Here is a 17,177-nt window from a genome sequence, read left to right on the forward strand (position 1 = left end):
AATGAAAGGGGAGGAAAAGAGGACAACTGAATGAAAAGACGGAAAAATGAGACTGTGTATATGGGAGAGAGAATAGTTGTGTGAGAGGAGGAGGAGGAGGAGGAGGAGGAGGAGGAAAAGACAGCATCCAAATCAGGAGTCGGAGTTATTTAATTACAAACAGGTTGCGGTCTTGTCGATCGATGATCCCCGGCGCGGAGGGAGTGGGGGGAGGGATTGGAAGGAGAGGGACAGTGGAGAGGAACGGGAGGGAAGAATGACAGGGTTTCGTGTCTCTCCTAGTATCTCTTTTATTTCCATTGAACGTGTGTGTGTGTGTGTGTGTGTGTGTGTGTGTGTGTGTGTGTGTGTGTGTGTGTGTGTGTGTGTGTGTGTGTGTGTGTGTGTGTGTGTGTGTGGCAAGAAGGGTGGGTCACATTTTAGTGCAGTACAGCGCGAGAAGTAAGAAAGTATAAGTGACTAAGAATAGGTCTCCTTGTGGTGAATTACTACTACTACTACTGCTGCTGCTACTACTACTACTACTACTACTACTACTACTACTACTACTACCACCAACCACCACTGCTACTACTACTACTACTGCTGTTGTTGTTGCTGCTGCTGCTGCTGCTGCTACTACAATTATTACTATCATTATCATTATCATTACCATTATTATCATTATTATCATTTTATTATTATTATTATTATTATTTTTTTTTTTTTATCATTACTATTATCATCATTATTATTGCTATTATTATTATCATTATCATTATTATTATCATTATTACCATTTTTATTATAGTTTTTATTATAATTCCTTATTATTATTATCATTATTATTTTCATTACTATCTTTATTATTGTCATCATTATTATTATTATTTTTATTATTATTATTATTATTATTATTATTATTATTATTATTATAATTATCATCATTATTATTATCATTACTGTCTTTATTATTATTATTATTATTATTATTATTATTATAATTATTATTATTATTACTACTATTATCATTATTATATTATTATTATCACTATCATTACGATACTCATCACTATATACCATTATTACCATTAACGTGTGTGTGTGTGTGTGTGTGTGTGTGTGTGTGTGTGTGTGTGTGTGTGTGTGTGTGTGTGTGTGTGCATGGGTAGGCTAGGGGTCAGGGGATGGGAGGGCAGCAGCAGTCCCAAGGGATGCCTGGCTTGCGCCTCACTGGTGTTCACTTGCCTCTCTCCTGCCCGCAGCTGCTCACCCCCACTGACGCTGTCCGTGCCGTGTTGCAGGGAGACGATGGAGAGCATGCTGTCGGAGCACCCCTATCTGCGCAACAACCTGGCTGCCGCCTCCATGGACGCGCACCTGGGCACCACCTCACACCTCAGCCTGGAGGAGCGGGCCGTCTTCGCTGCCCGGGCACACATGTTCTTCCGCTCCTCCCACACCTCCACGCCCACCACACCCACCACGTCTCACGCCACCACCTCCTTAGCGCCACACACATCCTCTTTTCCGTCGCGCGGGCTGCCCTCCGGCGGCCTGGCACCGGGCCTGGGTTCCAGCGTGGGAGGCCTGAGTAACCTGCCTCCCGCCATCTCACAACTTTATAACCTGGGGGCGGGAAGGACGGCCTCAGCGCCACCCCAGGTCAACCTACCGCTGCAGCTGTGGTCGCAGTGGGCGGCGCTGCATGGCCTAAACCAGGTGAACGCCACTCTGCTGGCCCACCACGCCTCTCTTACCGCCGCCGCAGCTGCTAACAACAACACACCATCAGGCATCGGGGCCACTTCGAGGGAAAACGGCGGCGCCGCCTCGCAGTCTAGCAGTGGAGGGGGTGGAGAAGGAGGCGTGAGGCTTCCACGTCCCATCTACCCGCCCCTTGCCCCAGGCCTGCATCGTTTCGCACCGTACTTCTACCCTAAGGGAAGCTCCTCCCCAACAAACCCTAGGCCTGGTTCTCCTGAGGCCCGACCTCCACCCGAAGGCTCGCCGGGGCAGCCCGCCTGAGCCCGGCCAACGCTCCCACACCCACGGGATACAGTTGACCCTAGACCTCACCTCACGCCTCCTGGACCTCCTCACGGCAGCCCTGCAAATACTTTGACGCCTGGACACTCACATCAGCCCTTCCCAGTGAGGAGCGGTGCATTCCAGCGTGTCCCTCACCGCAGGCACCCTAGTCCAGGAGCGCCTGAGGGAAGTCACTAGTGGCACGGGGCGTACGTAACGATGCCTCGCGTTAGGTGTCGGCACATCCCAAGTATTGTGGGTGTGGGGGCGTTCAACCTCTCCACAGCATAGCGGCCATGGCGGCTCAGGTGCACCTACACGCAGGCACCAGACAGTGGCCCCATTGAGGCTTGGGAGAGCGACAACAGAAACGGCCGTCGCGTGCCTCCTATTAGCAGGCGGTGGAACTGCAGGTGCTTGCGCCAGGCCCAACTAGTAACACAAACCTAGATTTCAGTGTTAAATCTAGCCTTTGTGACACGGCCTCTTATGGCAATCCAGGTCACACCTCTGGTCACGGAGGTGCGGTCACGGCTGTCGACTGTTCACACCCTGAAAACCCTAGTGTCCCTGAACTGTATTTGTATGTGTGCGTGGCTGCGGGCACGTTCTACCTGCACTCAGTATCATCCTCGCAACATTTTAGCTGTTTAGTCTTGGAGGCTCAGGAGCAGTAAGAGCCTTCTCGTCGTCAGCGGCAGCACAAGAAGAGTTATAGTGTTCGCATATACCTGTACCTAGACAGTACTGCCTTTAGTCCACCTGGAACTCACCTGGGTTCTTTCATTCCACATTCCATAGGTTTACACGGTGTTTTGTCAGTGACGTGCGGACTAATTAGTGCTGTAACAATAAAAAAAAACCTGAAGTGATACACAACAATACAAGTGCACTGTACTAAACAGGACAATATTTTGTGCACTAATAAAGAAATCATAATAAAAACGTAAAAAAAATGAATAAAATCTCACAGACTATATCTCTTCTACACACTCTCTCTCTCTCTCTCTCTCTCTCTCTCTCTCTCTCTCTCTCTCTCTCTCTCTCTCCTCCTTACATCCCTCATTGGGGAGACTGTTCTGTGCAGAAAGACAATGAGGAAGCAAAAGTGAGGAAGTGTGAGAGAGGGAAAGAGAGGGAGAGAGAGATGGGGAGTGGAGAAGCATAAGATGACACAAGCGTTGAAAAAAAAAAAAAAAGCAAAGTATCACGAGTGCCAAAATTCAAAGAAAAAAGTTATTGAAATTAATTTGACATTGAGATTGATTCTAAAATTCTGTAAAGTCACACACGCAAAAAAAAAAAAAAAAAAAAAAAAAAGAAAAAAAAGAGAGATTTGAACGTGATTTACTTAGAATATTCTTTCCTCCTTTACTTCTTTATTCTTCTTTCCCGCAAGACACCCGCACGCACCCACGATAGACGTAATGGTAAAGCACTGAAGAGAAGGGAAATCAAATCTAGGAATTGTGTACATTTAATTAATTCGTGTAGGTGAGACAGGTAAGAACAGATTGAAGCAGGTAACGATAGGTAAGTCTCTCTCTCTCTCTCTCTCTCTCTCTCTCTCTCTCTCTCACACACACAGAAAAGTTTACTATGGATATAAAAATAGTTCTTAACCTGATTTCAATTTTTTGCCAATGATTTGAAACCTTTACTTCGCACCTAAGACACGGCAACTTCCTTATCGTAGCTTGTTGTTTATTTAACCAGCAAAGGTCCCTCAATGTAATCTAGACTATTTTTAACTAATCACCACCAACTTTATTTGTATTTGTCAATCTTGTTCCATCAGAGCTAAGAATGTGACTTGAGTATATCACGACCTGCTTAGACTTATTCCTATTGTTATGGCCGCCTAGCTTCCCACTCCCACTGCCAGCACCCGAGAGAGAGAGAGAGAGAGAGAGAGAGAGAGAGAGAGAGAGAGAGAGAGAGAGAGAGAGAGAGAGAGAGAGAGAGAGAGAGAGAGAGAGAGAGAGAGAGAGAGAGAGAGAGAGAGAGAGAGAGAGAGAGAGAGAGACTACGTACATGTTTCTATGTAGCTGTTTGTATATATACTAGGCCGTAAGTCGAAATGAAATATTAGTTACATTACTACTACTACTACTACTACTACTACTACTACTACTATTACTACTACTAATAATAATAAGATAAATGAATAAATAATAAAAAATAATATTAACATTAATAATAATATTAGTAATAAGAATAATAATACTTGGTGGTTCAGAATAGTTTTGTATAGACCTCAGTAATGTGTGTGTGTGTGTGTGTGTGTGTGTGTGTGTGTGTGTGTGTGTGTGTGTGTGTGTGTGTGTGTGTGTGTGTGTGTGTGTGTGTGTGTGTGTGTTGACGTGTGAGCGGCTGCGGTTCGCCTGACGCATTGCCGCATGTCACTTGTTTTTTTCCTCTACTTTACTACTCCCATAATAAAGAAAAGAACACAAAGCCTATTTTGCTTAACCTCACTGCGCGTTAGAAAGCACACACGCTGATAAAAGAAGACGCAATGTGATCACTCAAAGGAGAGAAAGATGACACTCCACTCCTCAGTAAGTATCGCTCACACAAAGCAAGGAGTTAGAGGGGACAAGAACAAAATAAGCAGAGATCTAGTCCCTATGCTAACTCAACTCAACCTTACTCCACCATTTTTATTTAGTGTATTATATATATGTATTTATCTATTCATTCATTCACTCATTCATTTCCGTAGATTGATTTTGATGAGCGATTCTTTTTATAATCATCATTTTTTTTTCTTTCAGCGGAGATTAGCGTCTATTTCACCCATGACGGTAATGAACATTTCTAAAGGAGGCCTCAGTGCTATGAAAGGCGAGGCAGGCAGGTAAACACTACACTCTTGGTAATACGGATCCTTCATCCAGGTAACTGCCCAACGTGTCTCAAGGGAACGAGAGAGAGAGAGAGAGAGAGAGAGAGAGAGAGAGAGAGAGAGAGAGAGAGAGAGAGAGAGAGAGAGAGAGAGAGAGAGAGAGCCCATCACATATATACTACAGTTTAAATCATACTCATGGTGGAAAATTGTTCGAGATTAGTCACTGGAGAGGAAGAGAAGGGGGAGATGCAGCTGGAGTATCAGTTACGTACGTTCATTATCTTCCATTATAGTTCGTGACAATGACTGCCGTGTATATAAAAGTAAGTGACACCAGGAGCGAGAGTGATAAGGAAACTATAAGGAGTAACACACGGCTCGGGCCATTTAGGGAGTAAGGAGTTCCTGGCTCGTCACAAAGTATGAAGGAGTACAAGTTTGTCTTACCCTGTCTTGATACGAGGAGGAGATGGCAAGGAGGAGAGAGCAGGCAGGCAGGCAGGCAGGCAGGCAGGCAGGCAGGCAGGCAGGCAGGCAGGCAGGCAGGCAGGCAGGCAGGCAGATGTTAAGGAAATAATAAAGGGATGTATTATATGGACTGAACAAAAAAATAAATCAAGAATATTATATTTAGTTTTCTATTTAGTGGTTTGTTTATTTGAAGTGTTAAAAATATACAACACATGCAAAAAACTGAAAAAGGAGAGGAAAATAGAGGAAAAGTTAGCTCATTTTGTCTTTTTAGCAAATCTCTCTCTCTCTCTCTCTCTCTCTCTCTCTCTCTCTCTCTCTCTCTCTCTCTCTCTCTCTTTACTATGTCCTCCGCATTCCAGTGTCTGAAGTAAATCTTTGAAACAATCTTTTTACATAATAATAGCATACACACACACACACACACACACACACACACACACACACACACACACACACACACACACACACACACACACACACACACACACACGCATTCCTTGGTCTGCCGAATGACTGTAGTGTAAGTCTGTCATCTAATACTATTGCTATAAAATAAATATGCACAATAATTTGAACGTTTTATTTGCTTTCCTTTGGTGTGTGTGTGTGTGTGTGTGTGTGTGTGTGTGTGTGTGTGTGTGTGTGTGTGTGTGTGTGTGTGTAATAGAGGGTTTCATATAAGGGAGTGGTTATAATTCTCAAAATAAGCACCTACAAGAGACACAAATTTGTCAAGAGATACAAATTTGCATAAAGTGACAATGGATAACTAACGACGACCATAAAAAAAAAAAAAAAAAACATGACCACCACAAAGAAAATATCAAATATCCAAAGGAAAACGTAGCAAATCTTGTACCGAAAATGAAGGAGTGAAGTGAGATGGGTTACAAAATTCCATACATTGCTTTTAGTGCCATGAAGTGTTGCTATAAAATGGTTGAAATAAACATAATATGACACGACTTTCATATAACGCACCAGGAAGTCATAACCAACTGCAGGAATGACTGCAGGAATGAATAAAAAAAAGAACTATGTTATTGCTTAATGGTACGAGGGCAACGGTTTCCTAGGGGGTTAAGCTTTAAGATAGGTACCCAAAAAGTATCCCCTGTACTGTAGCCCATAAATTGCCGTAAAAAGCCCACATGGTATGAATAAAAAAAAAAAAAAGACTCGGACGTAAAACTGCATGGAATGGATAGACGGAGGTGATAAATGACTGTGCAACATAATCAATCATAATAAAACCAGGACAACACAAATACGAAGAGAAAAACACGATAAACAAGTAAATATAATTTAACGTTAAATCAATAAATGTGTCATCGTCATTTTTCTTCCTCTTCTCTTATCCTCTTCCTCCCATTTCCTGCTTCCACCTGCTCCTCCTCCAACTCTCCCGCACCTGGCCGCCACCCTCACCCGTGCACTCGTAATTAGCTCGTACCACACACCTGAGCACAGAACACCTTCCGCTCCACTGCACACTGTAGTATAGAAACACACACACACACACACACACACACACACACACACACACACACACACACACACACACACACACACACACATGTATTTTCTCTCATCTCCTCTTCAGAAACATTCAGAAACCAGAGCAGAGTATGCAGAGAGTATCAAAATTCCTTTGTAATTCCTCTTCTTTCTTCAGCATTAGACTATAAACAAAAAGGCTGCATCTCCACTTATCCTTTCTTTACTTTCTTTTTCTGTCCTAATCTCTCTCTCTCTCTCTCTCTCTCTCTCTCTCTCTCTCTCTCTCTCTCTCTCTCTCTCTCTCGTTGTTTAGCACCACAGCAAGCATCATTCACGAATGGTATCACGTATTCATCCTTCTTTTCTTTCCTTTGTAAACGTTGTCATTTTTATAGACAACAGCTCGTATTTTCTGGCTCATCTCGACAATCTCGGGGTTATGATTCTTTCACTTTGTGCTATATTTCTAACCAAGATTAGCGCCGAGATCTGCTGGGTTCGAAAAGTTACTGGCTCATCATCATGCATCCCTTTGACAAATCTAAGTCTTAATCCGACAATGATAAGTTGGTGACTTTTTCTATGCTCTAAAGATCAATGTGTAAGTTTAACTGACGTGTAGTTTCTTAAAAGCATCAGTCAGCACTTCAATAAGACTCAAATCCGTGTTCGTATCTGCGATTTGATATTTACAGCTTTTAAAAGACTATATTGGAAGTTGGCAATTTTTAAGGGTATTTTCATGATCCTACCGATAGTTTACTGGTTTACTGGGGAGAGGAGCCTTGGGAACGTGACTACTCATCTGTGGGTGGCCCTTGAAAATTGTCCTAGCGAAGACCAAAATGTTTAAGAATAAGAGCTTCAATATTTAAGTTATCGGAGACATCAGAAAGCAAGGCAGCAAGAGGGTGTTAGTAGGAGATTCTGAACAGTAAGAACAGCGTTTAGAACCCTGAACCGTGAGCCCTGACAACCCTGGGCACCTTAAACCACACCACCACACTCATCCATCATCACAGATGCCACCACCACCGTTACCTTTTATCTACCATTGCCACCCACCATCCCTATTCACTTCAGTAACCGAACCGTTAATAGTTCCACCTCAGCTGATAAGTTTAGAATTTTGATCGTATTTAGGAATGCTTGATGTGTTTTATAATTGCCCTCCTTCCGTAACAGCAACTTCAATGGATAATTTCTTCCTATTTCTTCTTTATTTTGTCCATAGTCTACCTTATGTCAAAATACAACATAAAGTATAGTTTATGAATTACGTGTTGGTTAAACATAAGTGTCATCAACATCACAATGATCACCACCACCATTGCCATCACTACAGCTCCTACCTCCACCACCACCGTCACAATCACTACCACCTCCATCAACTAACCATCAACGCATCCACCTCCAACAACAATCATTACATCCACTACCTCAACCACTTCCACCACCACCACAACCACCTCCACCATTACCGCAGCCACCGCCGTTGCTCGTCACTGTTTTCGTCTTCTTATTCAATTACAATCATCGGTTAGTTAAAAAAAACAAACATTGAGTCCCTCATCGCTCGCCTCACGCATGACACACTGAGAACCTGACGGGCCTCTTTACCTGCTGGAATAACGCCACCGCCACCACCACCATCACCACCGTCACCGTCATCGCCACCACCACTACCGCTGTCATCTCACAGTCATATAATTAAAGCTGATTCATCGTGTAAATAAAGTAAATATTTACTCTTCCTCGTCATATACACCCTCACGTGAAGCCCATGTAGCCCCAAGTGATTAATTGTATGTGTGTGTGTGTGTGTGTGTGTGTGTGTGTGTGTGTGTGTGTGTGTGTGTGTGTGTGTGTGTGTGTGTGTGTGTGTGTGTGTGTGTGTGTGTGTGTGTGTGTGTGTGTGTGTGTGTGTGTGTGTGTGTGTGTGTGTGTGTGTGTGTGTGTGTGTGTGTGTGTGAGAGTGAGTATATACGTCTTTACATTTGTGTAAAACGGAGAGGGTCGCTGTGTGTGTGTGTGTGTGTGTGTGTGTGTGTGTGTGTGTGTGTGTGTGTGTGTGTGTGTGTGTGTGTGTGTGTGTGGCCGAGGAGACGAGGTAGGAGGACTGATACTCGGGGGTATCTTGGCATCAGCGTGGAGGTATGAGGACGAGGAGGAGAAGGCAGGAGAAGAGGAGGAAGAGGAGGAGGCTCCCCGCGGCGGCCCGGACAACCATTCACACCAGCGTCGGGTCTTGCCGTCAGCTGGCCAGGTGGTCCGGCCTTCTGCTGTCAGTCTCCCTTTGTTACCTGGGAGAGGCAGTCTGCCCTGTCAGCTCTCCAGGCCTGCTAATGGTGTTTGGATATCGCCTCAGTCGATTGACAAACAAGAGTGTGTTGGGGGCGAGATGCTCCGCACGCCGAGATGGAAAGCTGTGGAGCTCTGTAGTCACTCTCACTTCTGACTTGTGGTCGTGTGGGAAGTGGTGTTAGTCTCTCATTATTTCTTCTTGCACACTTCATTATTCTATCTTTCTTAAAAAAAAAATGTATGTTCCCCTTTCTAGTTTTCTCCCTCCAGCAGCAACACCATTACATTACGCATACACTGTTGTACTGCTAGTTGTTGCATGTAATAGTCTTCGCTGTTGTGCAGAAGTGGTTTTGTCCTTTTCTTCGTCTTCGTCGTTGTTGCTGTTGTTGTTATTCTGGTTGTTGGTCCTAAGGTTGTTGAAGTATCACTAATTACTGTTACCATCTCATATTTACAGTGGTCGAGTCACGCCACCGTTCGCTACTGATGGAAGAGAATCGCCTGGAATGTTGGGTCTTCCCTCACAATGTGGACGAGGTAAAAAATGTCACAGGGCGGTCGGCTGCGTGTCGGACACGAGACTTAATCTTAGGGTCGTGGGTTCGTGCCACACATCGGGCGACGGACATGGGTTTATTTTGGACTGATCTTATCGGGTGGAGGGTTGGTGTCCTTTACTTCCCATGGTTAGCTTAATTTTATCTTCCTCATTCTCCCCAAGTGTCGCTGTGGCTGAGATCCAGAGGTCCCCTTCCAGTGGGTGACCCGGTGATGGGGGCACTGGGTGTGGTGATGGCAGGCTACGTGGAGAGGGTTGAGGCCGCGCTGGATGACTGGTGACTACTCTACAGTGGATGTTGTTTGCCTCAGACCAACTTTGCCTCGATGGAATACGGTGAAAATTACTTGAAGATTTACGGAACTGTCTACAAAGTATCTCCCCGTTGTTTTTGACACTGGTGGTAGGTAGAATGGAGCAGATTTGGTGAGACGGGATGCTTCATAAAGTGTTTGGAAGGTTTTGATGGTGTTAATGTATTGCCTTGTATGTATCCATTATTTATCATCTTCAACAGGAGACATGGAACTAGAAAGGTAGATAAGAATTTCTGTTGCGATAGCCTGGAATGAACGAGCAGCTGAAATCACAATCACACATTTCCTTCCTCCTTCTCTCCTCGTCTTCCTCCTTTCAAACAGCAGTCTAATGCAGTGATGAGGGAAGAGCAGGTATGCGGAGGAGAGTAGCGGGGTCTTGCCTTGACAGGTATTCGACGACCTCACACAGATCCTGAATTCCTGGAGTCGCTTTCAGGGCAGAAGAATGGCGCCTGCCACGGTAGCGGTAAAAGGGAAGGTGGGATATGGATCAGAGGGAGAGGACAGGGTGTGTGGTAGGAAGGAACGAGAGTTGGAGAGATAACGTGATGGTGTTAGTTTGATTATTCACTGATACTGCCTTTCAAGTCATTCAAATGATGCACGATTGCTATAGGAATTTTCAATGATATAACGCAAAAATCTTATCCTCCTGGCACTCTACAGTCAGATACACACGTCGGTAGAAAGTGCGGATGACCACAAACAATATAATGAACAATAACAACTATGATAATAGAAAATAGCAACGACAATAATAACTGCATTTTCTGCCACATTGAGAGATACTTCCGCGATACAAGCAACTGATCTTCTCCTTTGCAACCTCAACAGGACGTCCAACCTAGCTAGTGCAATTGATACCACGAAGCCTTAACACTTCTGCTTCGTGAACCCTCGAGACTCAGTGAGGGATGAGCCCAACACTTGCTATTGTCACCATTGTCAACATTATCTGGCCATTGTTCCTGTGTTTACATTGTCCATCGGCTTTGCGTGCGGAACCTAAGATCATTCACGACTATGCATCTCTGATCTGAAAAGGCAATAATGGACTCTAGGTAGGCAGTCTTTGTTAGCATATTTGCAAGACATGATCACGCTGTAGTTAATCAGTTAAGTATTCTGTCAGAGTTCCTCAAGGCTGCATTCTGCATGCATTATAGTTTGCTGCTTTTCCATGCATAGATTCCTGGGCAGTGTGTGTGTGTGTGTGTGTGTGTGTGTGTGTGTGTGTGTGTGTGTGTGTGTGTGTGTGTGTGTGTGTGTGTGAGAGAGAGAGAGAGAGAGAGAGAGAGAGAGAGAGAGAGAGAGAGAGAGAGAGAGAGAGAGAGAGAGAGAGAGAGAGAGAGAGAGAGAAAGGGGAGGGAGGGGAGGTAATGTATGTAGAAGGCTAGGAATATTATTCATTATTCTATGATATATCCTTAACCATAATACAAAGTCACCTTGAGGAATAGATGCAGCATTAACCTCTCTCTCTCTCTCTCTCTCTCTCTCTCTCTCTCTCACTGATACATTTAAAGCAGCCTGGATTGGATTGTGACTGAGCAAGCTGCAAGAGAAGCCGATACAACATACTGCTAGCAACAATGGAAGCGAGATTCCCGGAAGAGACTAAGATTGGAAGACGACGACAATGATGAAAAAAATCCTCAAAAGGAAATGAAAATATAAAGAAGAGGAAGAAGAGAGAAGAGAAAAGAATGAAAGAAGAAGAAGAAGAAGAAACGAACCGGCAGTATCATCAGCCATTGTTCATTGAGTGAGACTATGAAGAATGAAAGAAAAGACTCAGAAAAAAAAAGCACGAACGCACCACCACTACCACCACCACCACCACACACTATCCCCGAGGGAGCTGATCACCGCCTTTGACAGCCTGGGTATCGCCGTGACCCGCCTCCCCAGCGCGCCACTTACTTGTCTAATCCTTTAGATAATCACATCTCCTTTGTGTTCCGAATTCCCGATGCCTCCGAGCCGCGGGTCCTCCTCCTCCACACGCCTCTGTCATCACTGCAACGCGATGCACACGCAAAAAAAAAAAAAAAAAAAAGAAGAAAAAAGAGAAAAGAAAAGCGTCATTTACACGTGTTTCTACAATGTGGTGTGTGATTTGTTGGTATCATGGTGTGTGTGTGTGTGTGTGTGTGTGTGTGTGTGTGTGTGTGTGTGTGTGTGTGTGTGTGTTTCACTGTTTGATCTGCTGCAGTCTCTGACGAGACAGCCAGACGTTACCCTACGGAACGAGCTCAGAGCTCAATATTTTCCGATCTTCGGATAGGTCTGAGACCAGGCACACACCACACACCGGGACAACAAGGGCACAACTCCTCGATTTACATCCCGTACCTACTCACTGCTAGGTGAACAGGGGCTACACGTGAAAGGAGACACGCCCAAATATCTCCACCCGGCCGGGGAATCGAACCCCGGTCCTCTGGCTTGTGAAGCCAGCGCTCTAACCACTGAGCTACCGTGTGTGTGTGTGTGTGTGTGTGTGTGTGTGTGTGTGTGTGTGTGTGTGTGTGTGTGTGTGTGTGTGTGTGTTATAAGATCACGTGCACCTAAGCTTCAATTCAAGCATTCCAAGGCTGTCGTGTATCTCCTCAAAGCAATAAAACCAAGTAACGAGTGACCGATGAATAAGTCTTCCTGGAACAGAGAGAGAGAGAGAGAGAGAGAGAGAGAGAGAGAGAGAGAGAGAGAGAGAGAGAGAGAGAGAGAGAGAGAGAGAGAGAGAGAGAGAGAGAGAGAGAGCCAAGACTGACCACCATCATCGGCCATTGTCCACACACAATCAGCTTCGGCTTGACGCCTTCACAAATACGCCAATTATAAAGAGAGGACGAATCTGAGGAGTCACGGATAGCGCTGTGTGTTCGGGGCCCGGCACGCATGACACCCAGTGAATACGTACATAATACCGAGGGCTGCTGGCTCAATGGGGCTGGGCGGGGGAAGGAGGAGAAGGTGAAGAGGGGGAGAAGACAGGGTGGGAAGATGCAGCAGTGAAGGGATTAGCCGTGACATGAGAGGAGAAATGTGTGTGTGTGTGTGTGTGTGTGTGTGTGTGTGTGTGTGTGTGTGTGTGTGTGTGTGTGTGTGTGTGTGTGTGTGTGTGTGTGTGTGTGTGTGTGTGTGTGTGTGTGTGTGTGTGTGTGTGTGTGTGTGTGTGTGTGTGTGTGTGTGTGTGTGTGTGGAGGTTAGAACATGTACAGTACTCACTTGTTTAAACTGTGCAATGGTGCATGGTAAATAAAAGAATAAAGAAATAAGAAATAATAGAAATAAATAAATAGAGAGAGAGAGAGAGAGAGAGAGAGAGAGAGAGAGAGAGAGAGAGAGAGAGAGAGAGAGAGAGAGAGAGAGATAAAGAATTTCTAAGGTTTTACATACATACCATTCCGTCCCTCTCTCTCTCTCTCTCTCTCTCTCTCTCTCTCTCTCTCTCTCTCTCTGTCCCCTACCCACCCCAGAAGCAAGATAAATCGCCTCCCCCAACACGTGGACATCCCCAACAACAAGAACTCCTCGTCATGCTCCTTCCTCCTCTTTAAGCCTCAGCATGCATCACTGGCTGTCTCCACACAATGTTACACTTTGCCACAGGAATGTTTCTTCTTCCTCAGAGGGGGACGGGGTGGGTCTGGAGGTCTTGTGTGTGTGGAAATGAAAGATACTGACTGGACTGGTAGCCTTATGGTTGACGAGGGAATAAACGTTGTAAGGTGTGATGTTTGGATGCGTCGATTTTTGTGGTGGAGGGTATAGAAATGTGTGTAAATGTGATGATAGTAATATGGGTCATACGCTTTGCTCTCTCGCCACGATTGTTTCTAAAAAGTCTCAATGGTGATTAGATAGGTTCCCCAAAATATCTAGTTATGTAGGCCGTGTTAATTTGTCACTTGAACTATAAAATGCTTACAAAAATCTGTCTCTTCAACTATTCTTACAAAAGCAGCGGATACAAGGCGCAGAGGTGTTTCAGAAGTCCTTACGAAAGCACGAAGCGTTCAAGAATACATCCTTCCTGTTGTGAGCAACTTGAGGAGGAGAGAGGGTACATCTTTAAGACACAACTAATGCCATTCACGAACGGTCTGCGCTGATGACAACAACTCAGGAATAATGAACTCGTGTGTAATATAATATACTTACTATTTGCTTTTGTCATAACTACCAAAACACTAAAACACTGAAGAAAACATCAATAACAGATTCTTCGGTAAGAGGGAGATCAAGATTGATGCCTTCCTACAAGTGAGGTCACCAAGCAACACAACCAGCGGGACGTGAGGCAGGCACGGGTACACAGATGAAGCTGTGTTGGTGCGTGACTGATGTATCGCTTCCTGCGCCGCCACGACAAGATCACGCGGTGCCAACCCGACACGCTCGCAATATTAACAGCCATGTGATCACTTACAACACATCATTTGTAACATAATAACATAAAATATATTGTATTATGCACATAAAAACACATAAACAAAAATGTGATTAAGTATTTAGGCTGTATAACTTGAATAGCCAGATTAAAAACAATAGTCAAATGAGGTTTGATAAGCTGATACGTGACATGATGTGCTGTTGATAGAAATTAAGAAAACACGAAAAAAGTAAGACCTCCTTGAATGAGTTACTCTGAAGGACATGAGTCACTACTAAACAGAGGCAGTTAAAGACCAGGGCCCGTACTTATAAACACTAAGATGACGTCCTAACGGTAAGAAGTCGTCTTAAATCACAAAAATGGCGGAATTCGAGTCTTAAATCCTTAAGACGGCATCCTAAGTCCTAAAAATGCGTCTTACTGCTAAAACACCTCCCGAGGTGGAATAGCAGGCCGCGCGCTCCTAAGATTTCATCCTAAAAGTAAACATGGCTGTTCGAGAGGAACCGCACCGCCACCACCTGCGACAGAGACGGTCGTTTCGTGAGAGGAAGGACGTCCTGAATGAGCTAGATGACCGTGAGCTGGTGAAGAGGTATTGACAGGATCCTGCTGGTATCATTTTCGTGACAAATTTGGTGCGGGAAAGGCTGAAGAGACCAACTGCAAGGAACAAGGCCTCTCTCCCGAGATGCAAGTTATCTTCACTGCGGTACCTCGCTATAGGAAAGATGCAGCAGTGCAGCACTGATGACTTGGGGCCCTCACAACAGACCATCAGCAGGGATCAGTGATACAGTGATACAATGCCATCTCTCTAATTCATAAGATTTTAGTCACCCAACTGGAAACTCAGTGGAGGAAGGAGGAGTTTCTGCAGATTGCTGGCTTCCCTGAAGTGATCGGTGGCATTGATGGAACGCACGTAATGATTGTGGCTCCTAGAGAGTATAAGGTAGAGTTTGTCAACAGGAAGAGATACTACAGCATCAACGTGCAGTTTGTGTTTGATGCTTGATACCACATTATTGATGTGGTTGCAAAGTGGCCGGGATCGGTTCACGATGCAAGAATACTTGTTCAAAGTGGACTCTGCACGATATTTGACAACGGCATCGTCCCAGCTGGGTGTCACTTACTGGGAGATAGTGACTATCCCAGCAAGAAGTGACTACTGACTCCATACCTCAGACCACAGCCTGGAGCAGTCTTCTTATAACAGGTAAGCTACTGAGTAGTAAAATTTAGATAAAAAGTTATCTAATTAATTATCCCACATCACACTAAACACAAAACTAATTATTTACCTCCCATAGTTACACTTTTTCATATAAACTAAAGTAAAGTGCTAAATTAATTAATTATGTAATTTGGAAGTATTATTGCAGTTTCACACAATCTTGACCCTATATACCCCCTACCTTACTGGATTCCTCCATAAGATGAAGTAACCTAACCTAACATTTTGTAACCTCCTCATTGGGTTGACATCATCCCCCATTAAGGTAGAGTAAACTTGACCAGAACAACTGATAAGGTAGAGTAATTTAACATTGTGGAAGCTTTGCCCCTCTGGATCCCCAAAAGTAAATTTATCATTAATATCTGACAAGGTAAAATGGGGCTAGAAATGCTCTATAAAGTAAAATGTAGACCCAGCAGAGGGCTATAATTATGTAAGGTGTGTTGGTTGAATCACCAATACAACAAGTAAATTTCAAGAAAATTTCCAAATATTTAAGAGTTTCTTCTTTTTATTCTAAGTTTTCATGTGAATATATTAACCTAACCAATGTTATACTAGAGATTTTTTTGTATATGTTTCATAATGTTTAAGCTATCATGTCATAAATCATTATCATACAATGAATCTTAACTTAACCTTATACATGACATAACCTAAATGTTTGCAGAAATTAAATTAATGCATCATACCACTTTCAAGTACTGCATTGTAAGATTGAAATCTATATTAATTTCAGGGCCCACAACAAAAACCTGCAGCATTGTTGAGAGGCATCGGGCAGCTGAAGCGACATTTTCACATGCTACACAGTGAGAAGTTGGTCCTCCATCCAAGGTCTGCCAAATTGTAGAGGTTTGTGCATTGCTGCACAACATCTGCAAAGCAAGAAACATCATTCTTCCTGAGGAAGAAGAACATCTTGCTGCAGCCGTGGATGGAGGCAACGAGGAGCGACTCCAGCACAGAAAGTTCAAAGTCGCCATGAAGTAATCCTTTACAGGGATGAATTTGTTGTGCTTCACTTCAAGTAAGTAACACAACCCATAATGCTGATTATAGTAGCATTCTTCAGTTTTTTCCTCTGTCACTTTGTTATTTATATTTATATGTCTTGTTTTGTTGTGTGTGCACTGTTATGTTGGTGATTTCATCTTCCTTGCCTCACTCTCTGCCAGTCACCCACTATTGAAAAGATAGAGTTCTTCACAGATACCACAGTATCACTGTTCAGCCTTACAATATTTAAATGGGTTATGATGAATGTGTATCTCAGCAACATCTAAAAAAATAATTAACACACTTTCACAACTAACTTAAATGATTCTTTCTTAATTATTTTTCACTGATTTTTATGAGTGTGGCATTGACTACATTATCAATTGTTCTGTAGTATATATATATATATATATATATATATATATATATATATATATATATATATATATATATATATATATATATATATATATGTGTGATACAACATCAAGCAGTAAATCAATGTCTTTCTT

At 43.7% G+C, this 17,177-nt stretch overlaps 1 protein-coding gene across 2 annotated transcripts in view; it reads left to right on the top strand.

The window, feature by feature from the left end:
• The window catches only part of LOC123503675 (T-box transcription factor TBX20-like), a 130,407-nt gene extending 125,940 nt beyond the window's left edge, over positions 1 to 4,467 (top strand). Inside the window, exon 7 of one of the 2 annotated variants that reach the window (XM_045253634.1) lies at positions 1,245 to 4,467. In XM_045253634.1, the coding sequence (XP_045109569.1) occupies positions 1,245 to 2,007 (763 nt within the window). In that variant the 3' untranslated portion in view covers positions 2,008 to 4,467. The remainder of the gene's footprint in view (positions 1 to 1,244) is intronic. The other variant, XM_045253635.1, reaches the window with a different exon arrangement.
• Positions 4,468 to 17,177: the final 12,710 nt, after the last annotated feature.

This window comes from Portunus trituberculatus, chromosome 14 (genome assembly GCF_017591435.1).
Source record: "Portunus trituberculatus isolate SZX2019 chromosome 14, ASM1759143v1, whole genome shotgun sequence".
In the NCBI taxonomy this organism is placed as follows: domain Eukaryota; kingdom Metazoa; phylum Arthropoda; class Malacostraca; order Decapoda; family Portunidae; genus Portunus; species Portunus trituberculatus.